The sequence below is a fragment of the Syngnathus leptorhynchus genome, chromosome 4, assembly GCF_054491065.1.
Source record: "Syngnathus leptorhynchus isolate UIUO chromosome 4, UIUO_Slep, whole genome shotgun sequence".
NCBI classification, from domain to species: domain Eukaryota; kingdom Metazoa; phylum Chordata; class Actinopteri; order Syngnathiformes; family Syngnathidae; genus Syngnathus; species Syngnathus leptorhynchus.
Window position 1 is genome coordinate 14,964,229 of NC_141198.1, and position 19,281 is coordinate 14,983,509.

Genomic DNA, 19,281 nt, shown 5'->3' on the forward strand with positions numbered 1-19,281 from the left:
TAAAATGTTGGGCATTCTCCAAATATCTATGAACTCCATTTTTCAACAGGATGTCATTTGACATCCTGTTGAAAAATGTATTTTTTTTTAATTTTTTTTTTCTGACACATAATTTGTGCCAAACTGCCACAATGAGGGGGAAAAAAAAAACCCCATCTGTGTGTGTGTGTGTGTGTGTGTGTGTGTGTGTGTGTGTGTGTGTGTGTGTGTGTGTGTGTGTGTATATACACGACTTGGTTTTCTGCTGCGTGTCTCGTCTTTGTGTTGGATATGAAATGGATGTCGCATCTGTTCAGCAGGTAGAGCCGGGACAAAGTCCCCTCTACTCTATTTAGCCCACAATATGTCCCGAAAATCTGCTTGTGTAATTACTCGGGAGTAGCTAATGCGGCCAGCGTACGGCGGCGGTGGGAACGGCGCCGGGCAGCGTATGGAGAGGTCACAGGATTTGCTGATGAGCGTGTCAAAGAGAAATTCATTAAGCCTAATTGATGACTTTCATTCATTATGCTAATGAGCGTGCCGTGCCTGCGTTTGAAACGCAAAGCAGGAAACAGCTGTTAGCGTCCTTGCTAACTGTCATTTTTGTTTCTAGTGGGGAAGAACCCCCGCGTTACGGGTCCCGGACAGGGGTCAGCTTTGGAATGTGGCTTTTGAGTCGAGGTGAGGCTTAACTGAGCTTTTAGGTTTCCGATGAAGGCCATGGTAGGGTTTCTAGGGACAAAGTCCCTTTTTTAGAAAAACTTGGCCATTTAAGAAAGCCCTTGTGAGATTTTGTGAAGCCCTTTCAAGTTTCACTTTCAAGTCACGTTTAGTCAGCGTTGCCATTTCAGATTAGGGCCATAATTTGGGTTTGAAAGAGTAGGGTTTCGAGCCTTGGATAGAGGAATATTAAAGAGGAGTTAATGAAAGCTAATGTTTTTTTTTTTTCTGCTTCTGCTCATCAAAATGCAACGTAAAAAGCAGCTGTAGTTGGTGTCCTTTCCTTCCCGCCACGCAAGAATTTCATCTGCTAAATGCCCCACGTTGGGACTAAAGGTCTGCCTTGCACTTTACGGCTTCGCTGATTAAATGGAACGCGCTGTCAGAGTGCCCAACTTACAGAATTGGGGGGGGGGGGGGGGGTTGAGCTTCTTCCCTCAGAGGGCATCAAGTCTCGCGGGTTTCAGCCAATACGTACAAAAAAAGCAGGAACTCCTTCTCTTCCTCCTCCTCCTCCTCCATGGATAGATGGATGGATAGATGGATAGATAGGTAATTGATGCCGGGGGGAAATTCAGTTCAACTTCCTCCTCCTCCTCTCAGTCTCCGGTCTTATTGGAGTTAATTAACTCGCCAGGTCCCGGGTTGGCACGGGTGCGCTGAACCTCGTGCAATTAATTCAAGACGCGTCCCACCCTGTCAACAAGTTGACTGTTCATTTTTCATGAGGGAGGGTGAGGGGGTCTCACATTGCAAAACAGGAACACTCACCAGAGTCAGCGGGTTGCGGAGAGTTTTTTTTTTTGATTGGGTGGCCCGTCAGCCGTCAAGCTCGTGTCACATTTTCTCCTGACGGACATTCTGCTGACGTTTTTTTTTTCTCTTCCTGTTTGTCCAGGTCATCAAAGACCCCCCGCCACAGCCACCCCCGTCAAGACCGCCACCACCTGTGAGTACGCTTTGGAATCCGGCTTCCAAATGGCCCAGGCTTCAGAGCTTTCGAAGGCTGTGATGACGCCTGGAACAGCCACGCTAAGGTCTCTCCGTTGCAGGAGCCTGAGCCGGTCGGCAAGAAGAAATGGCCCACCGTGGATGCCTCCTACTACGGAGGAAGAGGAGCTGGAGGCATCAAACGCATGGAGGTCAAAGAGCACACGCAACACACACACACACACACACCTCTTCTTTCCTCACCTCTCTAGCTTCATCCATCTCTTTGTTCTCCTCCGCTTCCTTCTCCTTTTCTAAACCTCTTTGGTCTTTTTTCTCTCCAAACTTCTCATCTTCAACCTTCTCCTCATCGTGTTCTTCCTCTTCACCTCATCTCTCTCTCCTGTCAACCAACCAATCCCACATTAGTTTTACCTTCTTCTAAAAGTCACACGAGCGCGTTGTCGTGTAAACGCGAAGCGGGTCAACAGGAAAGCGCTTACGCTGCTTTTATTGCGACGTGGCCGTCCATCATTCCGTCGGTCAATCCGAGCCTCGACAGCTCTGACGCGACAGGCTGTCCTTCGTCGTCCCGTCGCGATGCCGTCTCGGCTGTCAACGTGTCCGCCGTCCTCACCGTTGCCCCCTCCCGCACCCCCCACGCTTCTCTTCCTCGTCCTCCTCCTGCACATCATCTGTAAGTCATCATGGGAATTTCCCAGCATCCTCTGGGAGCACGTACCTCTTTGCTCCTTTCCCTCGAGAGGACGTGCGATGCTGCGCCTATGGTCCTAGCGTAGCCGTTTGATGAGCCTTGTCAGGCCACGTCCTCGCTTCTACGGTCAAGGAAGCAAAGTCTCCGACATCTACTGTACCTTCGAGAGGACTCGTTCTCATAAAAATGCCAGAGTTGCAAGCAAAGATGCCATTTTTTTAGCGCATGCAACGTTTCATTCGGGTATCGATTGCAACCACAAAATATTTGCTCACAAATAGGCAAGGAAATGTTATGAACGGCGTCGTTGACGTCAAGCGTCATTGGACCACAAATTCGCTTCCAATGAATCATCACACAGGAGAGTAAAAACATTTTGTTTAAATACACTAGTATTTAAGTCTATTTATGTATAAAAGTCTAGATTTGATCAATGAACCATCACTGGTGAGCTATTTTTAGAGCAGACCTGCGAGTTGCTCATGTTGCCCTTGGGGCTAACCAGCACCCGCTGGCACCATTTTTTTTTTTCTTTTTTCAAATGTACATGAATGAATAGAGCAAAAAGACACTCACCTAAGATGCTGGAGTTAGCACAGTGTCAAAGGTCTCCCTCCTTTTACGTGGGGTGTGTGTAACTGCTCACCCCTCCCCTCTTAGCAGTTCCTGAAGCTTTGAACTTTTGAATGGAATCGCTCAGGTCAGCTGCACAATTTTTTGTCGTTGTCTCTTGGTCTTCTGTGTTTTGCTACTTCACAAAAACGAATGTCTTTGATCCGCACAGGTGCGCTGGGGCGAGAAGGGCTCCACCGAAGAGGGCGCCCGTCTGGAGAAGGCCAAGAACGCGGTAGTCTCCATGCCCGAGGAGGCCGAGGAGCCCATGGTGAAACGAGCCGGGCCCGCCGCCTCCCCCCGCCGCCGCACAGACAACAAGTGGTACACCCCCATCAAGGTGAGGCGTCTTTTGGTCTGCTTTGGATTCAGCTTTGGAACGCCACTGCGAGACTTAAGCGCCGCATTTCCATCAGGGTCGTCTGGACGCTTTGTGGGCCTTGATGCGACGGCAGTACGATCGCGTTTCCCTCATGAGGCCCACCTCTGCTGAGAAGGTAAAAAGAAAAAAAGAAGCTTTGTCGGTCAGTGTTGATTTTCAGCATTATGCCTTGAAAGGCTGACGTTACTGACAGGTTAGACCTCAAACAGCCTGTGAGGATCAGCACAATTGATTTCACTCAAATGCTCTTATACTAGACCATCCGAAGGCCATACTTACATACTTTTATATACTTAAATATACTTTTGCCGTAAAATGCAGTTTTCTTGCCATTACAATTTGACATTTTAGCTTATAACAAGTGTGCTATCTTTTATACTTTGACCACAAAAACATGGAAGTGTTTTCAAGCAAAAAAAGCACGAGGGTTCAGTCAGTCAGGGATGGACAACTTCTTCTTTCCTAAACCGAATGCCATTTGTGTAGTCTACTGCAACCTTCTCTGAAGAATCTTAGTTTTCCTGTGGCAAAATAATCCCATTCGTACTGGCAAGTCTAAGCAAAAAAGGCTCCCGCTCGCTTCATTCGCATGTGGCTCGCCAAAATCTTCCATCAAATTGACTGGGAGGTCGGGAAGGGACCTTTCGATACTCATCCTGGACCTTTAGCTTGCGATTCAAATGGGAAAGCAACAAGTCACCAAATTGAAGGGAGTGCCTCAAGGAGCCTCCCAGCAGATGCCGAGCTACATTCGCACTCAGCTGTGAGCGCTTGCCCTTTTAGCTATTTTTATTTTTTTTCTTTCTCGCCTGTCGCGATCAAAGCGCCGGTAGTCGGCGGCGATAGCCGACAACAACCCTCTCGGGCCATGAATATTTGAACAAGATTAGCCGGGCGCTCGCTCAGATCGGAGGAAGTAGACGCCTCGCATGGGCTCTGCGGCTGGTCGGGCCGCTTCGAGCGCTTGCCATCCGGTACACCCACGAAAGAAAGGGCATAAGAAGAAAGAGAACGTGGGTCGTCATTTTCCAACTGCTCCCAAGTTTTTTTGCGGAAAAGCAGGTCATTTGGTTTAGTGCCGGCTGTCAAAGGCGGGACTTTTGATGGCCGACAGGAACCCTCCCGGCTCATGAATGTTTCAACAAATGTTTCCCGGGCTTTTCGTACAGGTGTAAGGAAGCAGGTCGTCACAGACATCTGTTCGGCACGGGTCACCGCCCTCCAACCGCTCCGTTATGCCCCCCCCCCCCCCACACACACACACACACACACAGAGTCCAATTCCGTGCCGCCGCCCTGAGCCACTGCTGCATTTTCCAGCAGATGCAGACGAGCGAGACGGGAAATGAGAGGGAAACAGTTTTTTTCTTTTGTTTTTTGTTTTTTTTCCGGGGGTCTCACATTTAGCGCCCGAGGGCCTTCGACACCAAAGGTAGGCGGTGGCGGCGGTGCGGGGGGCGTCCACAGCTGCAGTGCCGAACTCGCCCCGGGCGCAAATAAAGAGATCTGATGCGTTTTGACTGTGTTGTCGGGCGAGTGCTGGGAACCGGGGAGGCACTTCTGAGCCAGCTTGGCGCTCGCAACATCTGCCGCCAAGTTTTTCCCGGGATCGGCTGGGGACGGCAGGTAGAGCAAGATGGCGGGATTGGGGGAGGAGGGAGGGGCTCTTTCTGGCAGCCCTTAGCAGCTGTGTGTTTAAAGATAGCAGTTATATAGCGAACCAACCCTCCCTCGACGCCGTCCGACAGGAAGCCGAGCGCGAGTAGGCGAGCTGCGACCAAACAGGCGGTGCACTTGTTCTGCTAGTGCGTTTGTGTGTGCGTGCGTGTGTGTGTGGGCTTCCAGTTGGATTTCCATTTGTTCCTCTCTCTTCGCATCTGTTCCTCACCAGGGGGACGAGTGGGCTGAGTGCTGGTGGAGGTTAACAGTACGAGCCGCCGGACCTCCACGCTGATAAAATGTCGTTTTAGTGTGTGCTCGCGTATGAGTCTGTACGTGGGAAATCGCTTTCTGTACTTGGCCTTTTTTTTTTTTTTTTTTTATGAAAAAATAATCATTAGGTCTCGTTTTTCTTTCTTTAAATATTGTTTTTATTGTTTGCGATTGCTCTGCTGGTGTGGCTCCTTGGTGAAGGTGATATTAATAGTTTCAACCATTTTTGACAGATTACAAACTCAAAACGCGTTCAAACCCATCTTAAAATGTTCCTGATATTATTATCCTTTGGAGCAGAAGACCATAAATTTGACTTCCAAAATGTCGGGGAAAGCCGAGTAGAACGCCTGAAATTTGGGCACGTGTTAATCAGACGCAGATTATTTGCTGATTATCTTGATTCAGCCGTTCAGGTTATAGGTCACATTCATGAAAGTTTTGCAATGAATTATGTGACCATTTGAAACTGCCCGCACAGACTTTCCCACAGACTGTAAACAGGTCGAGCTGTATGTTGGCGGCCATGTTTACAATCAACCTAAAACAATAATCCCTAACGCGGCCCACTAGACAGCTTCAAGACTTTTCTCATGTTCAGACTTCTGTTCTCTCCCAGAAAATATGTCCCGTGTCACGGCCGAGGACAAGCTGTTGCTGGGATTTTGTCATCTGTTAGCGACTTTCAAGTCTGGAGGATTGAAATATGTAAATAAGCGTGCACCGACATGGACACGGTGATCAAGACATCTTGTTGCCCTCATTAATATAAACTCAGACTTCATTAAATAGTATATGTGCTGTATATGAAATAGGAATTGATCATTTATCAGTGTGTTTTTTTTTATTGAATCGTTCACGAATGATTGTGAAATATGTCATCATTTCATTATTTAATCCGATAAAACGGGATGCCACCGAATAGGGTCACAGTCTAGGACGTGGTTCTAATCTAGGCCCTTGTCTCAGGGCGACTGCTTCGGTCCTTTAATAGAACCTAGCCCATACCTAGGCCTTGGTCCCGGTTGAGGTTAAGACCTTTAGATTTAGAGCACAAACTGCAGCCAAATATGCCAACATGGGTTAATTAAAGGCCATGACATAAAAAGGTGTTTTCGCTCAAATGGAAGGTCTGTCAGTTGTTTTCATGAATGAAAAGAAAAAAACAAGTTTGCGGAACAATTTTATTTTGAAATCTATCGGATTCACCTTGTACTCCCAATTTCCTGTCTGAGCTGTGTCATTTTTTTCAGTTTCATGAAAATACGCTAGCGGTGTCCGGAAAAGTTGCTACGAAGCTGAGGGTTATAGACCGGAAAGTTTCCAGAGCACGCGACTCCATGTGATCAGATTGTCGTGTGTTTGTCTTGAAACATTGCTCAACACTTGCATGCTTGGGATGACGTTGTTTTTACATTTTCCACCTCTTAGCCCTGGTCTGTGGTCTCCCGACACTTTTATTAGCTGCTTCACTGCAGTTTAGTAGCAATTTGCTCCGTTAATTATAAGATGTCACGCTCTCTGATCCGTAGGTACGTCATTAGCTTGCTTGTTTACTCCCCATTAAAAGTCTTTTATGGAGAAATTAGTGCTGCGTGCACTAAACACCTCTCTGCTGCCACCACGGCTTGTGTTTTTGTTGTACATCAACTCTTTCTTAGAACATAAATTAGCACCCCATTAGCATATTGTATACTCACACGCGTAGCTAGCTAGCTCAAGACGTTGGTGAAACCTTTTAAGATGTGTCATCTGAAACAATAGCGCCTCTTATTAGACAAAAGGCGCGAAAGGACATCTGTTAGCGCTAACGGTAGCCAGCAAATGCATTTAGAGTTGAGATCATTTACATGCAGGCGTTAAGGTGCTGCTAGCGCTTTTCGTGTTCACTAAGCCAATATTAAGCGTGCTTTTGTTAGCTATATGGGTCAAAGCATGTAATTAGCTGTGAAATTGCGATTGCAGTACAACGCATTGTGGAATTCACAAATAGATACACCAGGATATAACTTTCCTACAATTATCTTTTCATGTCTACCAGAATTCAGATTTCAACCATTGATTCTTGTCTAGCCCCCATACAAAAAATGTCTTGTTTCATTACCCGCTCAATATTTCGTGTGTATCATATGAATGCAGTGGAGGCCCAACGGGCCTGCCAATACCCGTTACAAATGTGTCTTCTTCAACAAGCGAGTATAAATCGTCAGAGTGCCTTCCGTTAAAATTGTCAGTGCCCCCCCACAGAAATGTGAAAATACAAAAACGTGTTGTTGAATTCTCTTTTTTGTTTTTTCTTTCATTAATATTTTTATTGTTAAATTGCTTTGTATGGCGTATGTATTTAAGTTAGTTCTCCGGAAAGTTGCTGTTAACAAAACTAATTCAGAAGGCCACGAAAACGTGAGTGAAAACGTGAGCGTTCACCGCGCCTCTCGTCGCCACCCGATGTAGCTTGACCGAGTTGCCGCATCGAGGGTTAGGGTGCTAGCGGTGCCGCCAGCCCTGGGCTTCATTAGGTCTATGAGTGGACCTGGGCCTCATTAGTTCTATCAGCGCACGTCCTCGTTAGCGCTAACAAGTAGCCGGATGACAGCTCCTTTCCGTCGCCCCCCCGCCTGTGCTGTGACAGCTTTCACTGCAGCGGAAAAACCAAGCGACCGTTTACGAGCGCCGACCGCTCTCTCTTAACCAGATGATTTCTTTTTACATGAAGCCAGCAAAAGTAGGGCAGATGTCTGTGTGACTGGTTGTAAATTTGATAATGACTGCCATGTTAATCCCCCCCACACAACCCTGCTAGCCTCCCCTCTTGGACCTGACTGGTTACCGGATTAACCTCATAAAGCAGGAAGCTTTTTGTTACTGCTGACTGCTGATTGGATGAAGGGACAATGCTTAGTGTAACAAATTGAAATATTACAGCTAAAGCAAAAGACAGAATGATAGCACCCAGACTAATTCGTGCTAATGGCAGCCACTGGTTTGTAATTTGTAATCCGCTAAGAACAAGCTAACTATGAGTTGCAATCCTGTTTCATAGCAGGTTGCTTTTTTGAATGTTAGCGGCCATGTGAATTTGCCCAAACGCTAGCAGCTACGTATTTTATACCAAATCAAACTAAGAACGGGCCGCTAAGACTAGGCCGGTTATGAGTTGCAATGGTTGATTTCTACAGGCAGGAATTCTAATTAGTGAAATAAAAGTACAAATTTGAAAAATAAAATAGATCAAGAAGTTTAAGTAATACATTTTAAATATTATTTTATAGCAAATGAAATTCTTAATAAAATCCAATGAAATTAAAAAGTCTCAAATTCAATGTTCAGTTCTGTATTCTATATGAAAATATTTAAGAATGAAATAAATTGAGATTAAATTAACATGCTAGAATTCAGATATAATGAACTTTAAAATGTAATTCATTTAGAATAAAGAATGAAATGAAATTCAAAATAACACTAAATTCATTCAAATTCAAACAAACTGAAAATGCAGTTGAAATAAATATAAATTAAGCCAAATCAAACTAGATCTTGCAGTGAGAATAAGAAATCCAAATGAAAACAAAAGTAAAAAAAAAAAAAAAAGTTGTTATGATACATTAACATCCAAAAGAAAACGTAAACGTTTGTTGAGCTCTCTTGATGTTATTTCTACAGTAGCTGTTTTCTTGCCATGTTTGAAATTTGCGTCTGTCTACTTTGCTGTGTTTTAAATTATTATTAGAATACGTACATTTTTATTATGATTTTCTAAACATATATAGCAAATAAATTTCAAGTTTGGAGCAACAAGCAATTGGTTGCCTGTGTTAAATGTGAACATGTGTCCAGATCTGACGTCATGATTTTGTGATTGCTTCTCATTTTTGTCCTTCTCGTCGTCTGGTTCTTGCCTCCCCATTAGCTGAAGGCTCTCGTTGTATTCGTCCGGGTGGTCTGGGCTGGTACCTGCACCCCGCGCAGAGGCGAGGGGAGGGGAGAGCGCTCGTGTCGGGGGCTCGTTCCCCCCCCCCGGCCTGATCCGATCCGACCTGATGTACCCCGACCCCCCCCGTCCGACCCGCCTTCCTCCTAGCTCGGACTGCCGCTACTCTCTCGGCTTCCTTTCTTCATCGCCTATTAAAATCAAAGCGAGCAGGAGAGGCGGCGGGGATCTTGGCTTTAATTAAATTACATTATTGTTAACGTCAGCGTCGCAGGGGCCGACTCGGTCGCGTGCGCTCTGCCTTCCTCCTCCTCTTCCTCGTTCACCTTCTGACAGACGTATAAATGAGGAGGGGGGTTAGGGTTAGGGGGGGTGAGCAAAGGCGGGGTGTCACACATCCTCGCCGTAATGTATTCTAATGCTCCCCTGTGTCCATTTGAATTTTTAAAAGGGTAGAAGCGGGGCCGTCATGTTATGCGGGGAATATGTTCACAGTGAATATTCGATGAGCGCGTGCTTATTTTGTATACATGAATGTAACAAGGTGGCCGCCCTGCCTAATGCAGACTGAAGGGCCCTTGCGTGTGCGCAAAAAGCGTTTAGAACACTGCCGCCGACAAGGCGTTATGAATGCGTACGAGACCTTTGACAAGCGTCTGTTCACAAACACGCTTTACACTCATGGCGGGAGCACAACAGCAAAAGGCCAAAATGAAGACTTAAGTATCATAAAAAAAGAAAAATAATAATAATAATTAATCCACCCCGTCTCCTGTTTTGCTTAGTAGAATGAACTTGGTATGTCTTTCATGAGTGGGTGCACAAAAAATAAGTCACGCTCACTCAGGCACAGGAAGTGTGCCATTTTTTAAGTTTGGGTCAAACAAACTCTTGCAAAATTCAGCCCCAGAAACCAGTTTCAGTTCACAGTAAGAAATTTGGTTGATGTGTTTGGTGGGTATCCCATGAGAAGACGAACAAAAAGGTCTCAAGAACCCATGTTTGAAAATACACACAGGCAGTTTGCCATTTTGTTTAGTAGTGGATACATACATTTGTCATGATACTTTTAAAACCATCCAAGAAAGGTTTGTAAAAAATTCTGTCCCAAAATGTCTTTAACTTAACAGCAGCAAATTTGGTAGACCAACAAAGGAGTCTAACAAGGCCAAGACACATTTCTGTTGGTCTTCCCGGAAAGACACTTTTCAAATTTAGCCCCCTTGACCACTTTCAGGTCGCATTATGAATTGTCAAGTGATTTAGAAATTTCGGACCCCCAAAGCTAATACCGTGTAATTTGGTCGCCATATCTCACATGTAGACCCACAAAAAAAATCCCAGGAACTCTGCAGCTCTGATAGTTTGTTTTGAATTGTGGGGTCATGTCATCTTTTTCCAGTTTTGATTCTGTATTGAAAAATCCAGCCTCCAAAGCCGGCTTTAGAGTCATTTTCAATGGGACCCACCAAAAAAAGTCATTTTGGTCGAAAGCGCCCATTGTAGGTTCACGTCAGCCTGTGGAAATGTCTGCGTATTTGACGGTCAACACTGCCCGCGACTTTTATTTCCAGCAAACAAGTTCATCTGCGCAGAGGCAGATGTCTTCTTGAAGGATGTTTCTCTTCTTATGAATAAGTCACCCGCCGTCCATAATTGATGATGGAAAAAAGATGCAGATGTGACAATAGTTGGCGCCGCCGCTCATTTAAAACGCCCTTGGAGTCCTTCCAGATGTGCTTGTCGTCATTTTTTCTCCCCTCGCTGCGTTTCAACTTTAATTTTCTCCGTTCGCCCTCGTTTTTTTTTCTCGGTCTTTGATGGATGCCGGTGGAGTGAGTTAATAACGCAGCTTATTAAGCTTAATGACAATGTGATCTTTTACCACTGATAGCTTGTCCGGGTCTTAATTAAAGATGATACACTTTTAATTAGGCTCTCTCTTGCCGCCGCCGTCACAGCGACCTCTCCTCCCACGGTTTGTCGTCAAAAAGCCGAAACGGCGAAATCAAGCCGACCACGACGGACGCGGTCCTCGATTTGCCGTCTTTAGCTTTACTCTTTAGTTTGCCTGTGAGTTGGCTTGCACCGTTGCTGTTATGGACATTTTATGCTCGGCGCCGTTTCAGAAATATGTTTCAGAAATACGTTTCAGAAATAGTAGTGATTATTATTAGCATTATCACACTCAAATTTACACGTATTGCTTGCGACTAGCCTTTAACTGCTCTCCCTCTCGGAATATTGTGTGTGGCAATATAAGCACCGAGGCTACAAAAAGAAAATGTTTAGTCTTATGTGTATGTGCGTGCGTCAAATCAATAGCGAACAAGCGGTTCCGTTTGTTTGCCAGAGCTTCAAAGCTGTTAAAATCTCACCCTCCAAACGCAAAAGTTGACAATCATCGCACGACTTGATTTGTGGTGCGAGCATCTGAACGCACACAAACATGCTCACACGCTTTTGCAGGAAGGAAGCCCGCCATGTTTTCCGTCAACAACCCCAAAAAAAAGCCTCTGATCAATGTTTGGGTTCGGACCAATAATAGCGCAAGCTATACATTTTCTTCTTGGACTCCTTGGAAGGCCGTTAAGTAACAGTGTTGCGCAACATAATTCTTCCAAACCGTTTATGTACCAAAAGACAGCGGGGCTAATACATGACAACGGATCAGGATGAGCAGGAGAACGTTTGGCTGAGATTATCAAATGAGCATCAGAGGTAAAGATCACAAGGCTGTAAAATTAAAGGAAATTTTCACTTTGATTTTTGCAATTTGATTAGTTACCTGTTACTCGACTTGAAGCCAATAGAAATGTTGTTTGCACAGTTTGATATCTGTGAGTTGCCATTTTTGGGGGGCATTTTCATTTTCACATTATCAACCAGAAGACACAGATAACAAACACACACACACACACACACACCAACACACACACACACACACACACACACACACACACTGTATTAAATCTCCAGCATCACATTACGACTCTTATGCATTATTAGCATGCAGCTCGATAAGCATATTTTCATTTTTTCGCATTTCTCTCGCCCGCACACGCTGGCGTTACTTTACAACCTCGTAAATAACAATTTTGCTTCGCGTTGCAGATTTAAAGCTGCAACTTTTCTTCTTTTTGCTCCAAAATCACTTGTAATGCAGATATACGAGCGCGCAAATGAAAAGTTTGACTGTAGAAGTTGGAATGTAGTGTTGCGTTGGAATGCGTTCTACGTCACTATCAACTCAATCAAAATTGTTGTCAAAATGTTCAGGCATAACTAAATATTTTGTGAATAAAATACAAATTCACTCGTTTCATATTTTTGAAACAAAAATCAATTCCTGGTCATTATTTTAAATGTAATTTTACAAATATATTGAACAAGCCATATTTTAAAACTTATGTTACATAGAAATGAAAAAGGAATACATATATGTTAAAAATACAATGTCTAAGAGGTTATCTTATTAATTCATTTGATGACATTTTTAAATCTATATAAAGACATTTACAGACAAGTCATTTTATGTCCAAGTTAATTAAAACGAATAAAACGGTTCCCCTATTGTTTAGAGCATCATTTGTTCCCACTTATTCACAATGTAATTTGGCATCCAAGAACATTTCTGTGCTCCAGATAATTATTCATTATTGGGAGCGCAATTACATTTCAATAAATACAATAGAATGGTTTCTAATCCTTCACTTTAGTGACTTAGTTCTTTTAGTGTTTTTTTTTGTTTATTTATTGCAGTTTATTTATTTTTATTTATTGCAGCATCCATCTTGAATTTGTCGCCTTTGTAAAGCTCTTTTATTTCGTGCGCCCGCTAATCTTGTCAGTGTATTGAAATACTCGTCTGCCGGCTGTGTTGAAGAGCTGCGATTGCTTGTAAAAGGTCTCCTAATGCAGAATTGCAGCTTTTTATGAGCATCAGACTTTGATGAGGCCCGCCGCCTGCAGATGTGCGAGCTTATGTCTTTTTTTTTTTTTCTCCCTCCTTGCACTTGGGAAACGCCTGCGACATCTTCAGCAGGGCCGCTTTCAAAGTACACGTTAGTTCGGTGGGCGCCTGGCCCCGTAAAGTAAAATAATCATAACATTACATTTGAAATATTTTTTTTTTCAATCACGTTTTATTAAACATGGCCCTTTCTAGTTTCAAGAAAAGGGCTATCACAATCAATTCTTAGTAGAATTGATGACTTTTTAATTCCTGCAGAATTGCTTCACTTTTGAACTCTCAGTATTTTATTTTTCATAAACAGGCTAGCTGTAGGCTATCTGCATATGTAGCATAATATGCATTTGCTAGCCAGTCAATTCACCGCTAAGCTACTCGCTTTAAGCAAAACAATCTTTTCTTGTCTACATTGGCCCGACTCCATGCCACTTGTGATTATTTCATGCTCTTAAATTGTTGATGTGCGCCGCTGCGGCTTGGGAAGCGGGAGCGTCCGCGTTGGCCCTATGCGGCGTTCACACTGCGCAGGGATTTGGACAGCGCGGCTCCGCCCTGGTTCCCTTGGTTGGATCCCGTTCGTCCATTAGCGCCATCTGTGCCGTCCCCGCGCCGTCTGCGAGGGCCCCGTCGCCTGTGCCAAAACTATTGGCATTTCTCTGGAACAAGCGCCGGGACGGTGCCCAGACCGCTTAGCTGCCAATGATGTGCACTTACTCGTGCACAAAAAAAGAGAGAGGGAGTCAGCCATTGACTCCAGGGAAGCAGATGGGCACCAAACATCTGCATCCACTACAAAATGGCGCCAAGCGTCTTCTGGCTTCAGGAGATGATGCTGATTTGTCGAATTTGACACTTCGCCAGACCTCAAAACCAAGCTGGCTAATCAGAGCCTAGTGTATTAACTGTTAGCATGTTGGCAATTTTTATTGGGAAAAAAAATTAGCCAACAGCTCGACAAGAAGTAAACTCCACCAAATGCATTTACCGTACCGTGGAGCTACGTTAGCTAGCCATTGCTAGCATCATTTTCACAATTTCTAAAAATTGTTTTGCTTATTTAGTATCAGCCAGCTGCTAAGTATTTATCTTTGCTTTTATTTTTATTCACAATGCTATCTTGTTAGTATATGTACGTATATAAAGAGTATGTCTCGCAAGATGTCAGACTGTCTTGTCGAGTAACCAAATCTCATGTTGCTCAGTGAAATGGGCTTTGGGAGCTCAATGTTCAAAATCTCTCTTGGGATGTGGCTTGGGTAGGAGCGCTGTAAACCTCCCAACATGCCTTAACTGGCCGCTTCAAACCAAAATGGCTGACTACTTCATCTTCTCTTGCGATTAAAAAAAAAAAAAACCCAAAAAACAAGTGAACGATTGATTGGTGCAGACGCTGAAGTTCAGAGATGCTTTTTCCAGACTGCTCTGCATATGCTGCTGCCGTTTGCTAACTTTTTAGCGCAAGCTGTCGCCATCGATCCCAGGTTCGGAGTGTTTGATACTCCCGCACTGCATCACAGGCCGACGGTTTAATACCTTCCCGTAAATCGGGTGCCTGCATCAGCGCTGTCTGTTTGTGGATGCATCTGCTTAGCGTGACGCTGCCTAAAAAATGATTGACACAAGGTCTCCCTGGCCATTTTAGCATTTTTATCAGCTCTAGTTAGAAATAGGACTGGATGATGACAAAATATTAATGCACCTCCGTGGCTTTTTTTTAAGGCAGGTGTGTTGGCGTTGTTACCAATTGATGGTATGTTCACCTTCGAGTTCCCAGTCAAACTTTTATGTAACTGAAAGTCATGATATCAACTGCTCATGCTTAATCCTTTTACTTCTCAGGTTGCTATAGGCTAGCATGTCAACTGTTAGCCTACTAGCAATTCTCAAATCATGATTTGGTCTGCTTTAGCACTTTTACCTACGCTTGTTATATAGCTTAAGGATAGAACAATTGTTTCTTGTATATTACGTAACCGATACCATGCACATGGGGCGATGACAGTCTTTAAAAAGAAGAAAGGTCCGAACGATATCTGATCAAGGCGCGTTTGGCCGAGGCTCAGGTGGCTGTCATTTCCGAGCGGGCCAGATGGCAGCGCTGTGTGGGCAGCGTGTGCATGTGTGAGCATGAGGGGCTAGCGTCAAGATGGCCAGCAGTCTTGCGGACGAGGGAAGATTGCTCACACACGCTGTTCTTTGCGTCTGCTGTTACTGCCTCCAAATTCCACTTTGAATGACCGGAAGCACCCCGAATTGGCCGCTCAAAAACAAAATGGCTGACTTCCATACATGGCTTCATGGGAGTTTTTGGTGGGTTTCCTTGTGAAGGACATGTCAACCAAATGCTACGTTGCTAAACCAAGATGGCTGAACATGAAACACCCCCCAAAAACCTTGTAGTTGAGTTTGATTGACTTTCGAAGAACCACTGGAAATGTCCGCTTGGAACAGTTTGAATATTAGCGTTGGCAGTAAACTTGATAGCTAATACTGCAAAAAGAAGTGTTTGCATAACGAAAAGCACGTTTGGACTGAACGTTGCGGTTGGGCTTGCTAAATCCCAGATTAGCGAAGCTGAAAAGTATCCGCGGTTGTTGGCAGGCGTCTTATGACCGCAAAACCAACATCTTGCCACCGGATTACACCTCGACTTTTTCCACGCCGCAGATGGATGATTGTTCCTAGATGATTCTTTCACACTTTGTTTTGCAATCTCTTTGGTGGAAATAAAGCATCTAGCAGTTCATTTGACAAGCCAAGAAGAAGAAGAAGAGGGAAAAAAAAAAAAGGCATTTGGATGGCGTCTAAATCGCCGTCAAGCTGTCTGCGTAGCACACAACACATGGCCGGCTCATTTACATTTGTACTTTTTCTTTGATTTGTAAAGCAGGCGGGATTTGTCCATTATTTACAAAGCCCTGCGAGGAAAGTCACTAAGTAACTCAGCAAAGAATTGGATGCAAATGTGGCATCAATCAAGGTGATTGAAATACTGGCTAATACAAATTGAAGTTGCACGCATTACTGTTTGTTTAATTGAAAAGTTTGGCTCATTTTAAAATTAATCAGTACAACAATTTAATATAAAAAAAAAACACGAATGCACTAATTTCAATCAATAATCCAAATTTATAAAATAGTTGAAAAATCTCTTGGAAGACTGATGAGTGTATTCAAATCATGTCTAAAAGTGACAGTTAAAATGTAAATCTCATGAGATGTATTCCTCTCACACCTCCTTTTTATTCCCAGTTTGTGTTTTCAGACACTTTTTTTTCTTTTATTTGATAAAAGCAACGAACCAAAAATGAAATACTTCTCAGTTAATCATTGTATTTTGATGATTACCCCCTCTCGTTTTTTTTGTTTTCATGTTTTTAGAGCAGTTAAGGCACTTTGGTTTTTCCCAGAGGTCTTTCAACACTTTTTTAAAACTATACAAATATGTTTTTGATTGAGCATGTGCAAAAGATGAGGAAAAATATTGTACGGTGTATCGATCCCTCTAAGCCCACAGTAAACAAATCCCATTTTGTACAAACTAACAAACTCAACATCTGGCAACATATATCAAAGATGCAAGTTAGAAAATTCTACTGCCATTGCACAAAAAGAGGATTTCTTCAGGAAAAACCCAGTGCAGCTGAAATGCTTCCTTTTTGTGTCAAACTAAAGTGTGTCTCGCCATCTAGTGCGTGACAGTGAAATTACACCCGACCTAAAAGGGGTGTGGTGCACAATAATTAGAAAAAAATGGCACCAAATAGTTCGCTACTGCTAACTTGGAACCCGTGATGGAGGCTAGGGGGGGATTTCTGTGCTATGTTGAGGAGGACCATAGGAAAAAAAAAATCAAATAAATTAATTTTCATTTAGTTCCTCTTTACGCAATTTAACAAAGAATTTGTACTTGATTACTTTGCGCTACGGGAACTGCTTGCACGTTAAGTACATTGGATGTTTACGCTGTGAACACGATGGCGTAGACTTTATGCTTTCAACACGGCTGCTTGCAGTGTGTGCGTGTGCGTGCGTGTGCGTGTGGGTGTGCGCGCGCACGCTGACCCGCTGTTGAGAGATTCGCAGTGTGAGAGCTCCCTCTTGGTGTCGGCTAGACAACTGTTGGCAACCACACATACATGCACGCACACACTCTTTGACGTGTTGAAATGAAGACATGAATATTTTTTTCACCATATATCGGTGGATTTTTAAAAGGCGTTTGAAATTATTTGTTGAAATTTCAATTGTTTTTTTTTTTTTTAAGAAATTGAACTTTAAAATGTATTAACACTTTTTTTTAAATGAATGAATTATTTATTTTTGATATTTGGTGCTTTTTATATCAGACTGACTTTATTTGTTAAAATATATTGTCATCTCTTAATAATTTGATTGCCCTTCTTATATAACACATTATCTTAACTTCTTTTCATGCAAATGATTTACATTCATTTATAATTTGAATTTTTCTTATTTAAGTTTTTTTAAATACACTGTGGATATTTTAATATTGTAGTGTTCTATTTATAATCATAGCAATAAGTATAATAAATGTGCAAAATGCAATTATACAGTCTAAATGAAGCCATGACTGAGAAATTGTGATTTTAATCATTTCGAACTATGATAAATATGTACATGTTTTTAAAATCGTATTTCGTAATTATATCTATATTGTTCTTTGCCTATATTTTTGACAATTTCCATGTTTTCACATCATTTTTTTTAAATATAGACATATTTTATTTGTGTTTGTATTTCATTTTACAATGATATTTAAACATTTTTACTATATTAGAATTTGATTTTCCTCATTCACATATTTAATCATAACATTGAAATATTAATATTAATTTTTGATTTGTTCTCATGTCAACTACTAATTATATTTTATTTGTTTGTGTTGCCTTCAGGGTCGCTGCGTAAATTTCAGCCGCGTTCAACGTTAGATGATGACGACGGGACGCTCACCGCCCGCCGCCCATGGACCAGAGAAGAATTTCACACTTTTTTCAATATTCATATTTACTTTGACATTGTTCCCACCGCTTTTATTCTTATTTTTATTATGATCCCACAATTTGGGATCCCAAATGCATCGCGAGCATATTGAAGGATAAAAAGAAGAGTTTGTCAGAGCAATTTCAGCCGGGGAGGGGCGGGGCCTCCTGACAATCCCGCCCGTCTTCCTCTCGGCGACATCTCGTCACCGTGAAACTCTCCCGTCCGCATCTCGCCGTCCCCCTCTCGCGTGTGATGGGTGGACGACAGGAAGGACAATACGGACGCCCCCGAGGTTTTCGGACTCGGGCGAGACACCTTAAGTCGTTGGGGAATTAATAGAGCGTAGCCCCCACCCCCCTCGGCCCGCCATACTCATCTAATTGTTAGTCTTTCTTCTGTCCATCGTCCAAAAATATTTTGCCGTCATTTCAAAGCAAGTACGAATGCACTTGGTACAGATATTTGCCTTGAAATATTTTTGCCACCAAATATGAAATATTGACTGTGTTTTGTATTCGCTTTGGCACACTTGAAGTTAGCATAAACATCATGTAGTTGTCAATCAAATGAGCACACGCTGTTATACTAGGTCGTCATGATCAACCATTTCATTTTGTTATGGTGTTTTGTCATAATTTTATATTAGAAAAATATTTTTTAAATAAATATGTATGATTATTTATTTCCTCTGAATTTGATTTGTACAAAATCAAAATTTATTCAGCAAAAAATATCTAAATCATTTTAGGATATTATTATGAGTCTTTACCTTTGACTCTTTTTGCAGACAAGACGTTTGGTCTCTCGGTTTGTCGCCAGAAAATTATTAGAGCATATTTTGGCCGCGGGGCTCGGCCTGCCTGTGCGAAGGGAGTGAGCAGCCCGGGCGGGGCGAAGGACGGACGGATGGACGGATGGATGGATTGTTGGCTGGTTGGGGTTTTGAAGGATTGATGCCTTGAATTTGCTTGACACGTGCTGGTGCTCAGCAAGGCATGAACTTCTCTTTTTTTTTTTTTATCGGGAGGACAACAAAGAACGGAAATGTTCATTAAAATAATTAGACGCCCGTGAAGTGACCCACTGCTGAAAAACTG

General features: G+C 43.1%; 1 protein-coding gene across 3 annotated transcripts in view; it reads left to right on the forward strand.

Annotated features, from left to right (window-relative positions):
* antxr2a (ANTXR cell adhesion molecule 2a) overlaps nucleotides 1–18,866 on the forward strand; it is a 34,913-nt gene extending 16,047 nt beyond the window's left edge. For 2 of the 3 annotated variants that reach the window (XM_085909655.1, XM_085909657.1), the window contains 5 exons: nucleotides 1,601–1,651; nucleotides 1,755–1,844; nucleotides 3,132–3,299; nucleotides 3,376–3,456; nucleotides 5,893–13,086. In XM_085909655.1, coding sequence (XP_085765781.1) covers nucleotides 1,601–1,651; nucleotides 1,755–1,844; nucleotides 3,132–3,299; nucleotides 3,376–3,456; nucleotides 5,893–5,952 — 450 coding nt within the window. In that variant the 3' untranslated portion in view covers nucleotides 5,953–13,086. Of the gene's footprint in view, nucleotides 1–1,600; nucleotides 1,652–1,754; nucleotides 1,845–3,131; nucleotides 3,300–3,375; nucleotides 3,457–5,892; nucleotides 13,087–18,093 lie in introns of those variants that run through there. The other variant, XM_085909656.1, reaches the window with a different exon arrangement.
* Nucleotides 18,867–19,281: the final 415 nt, after the last annotated feature.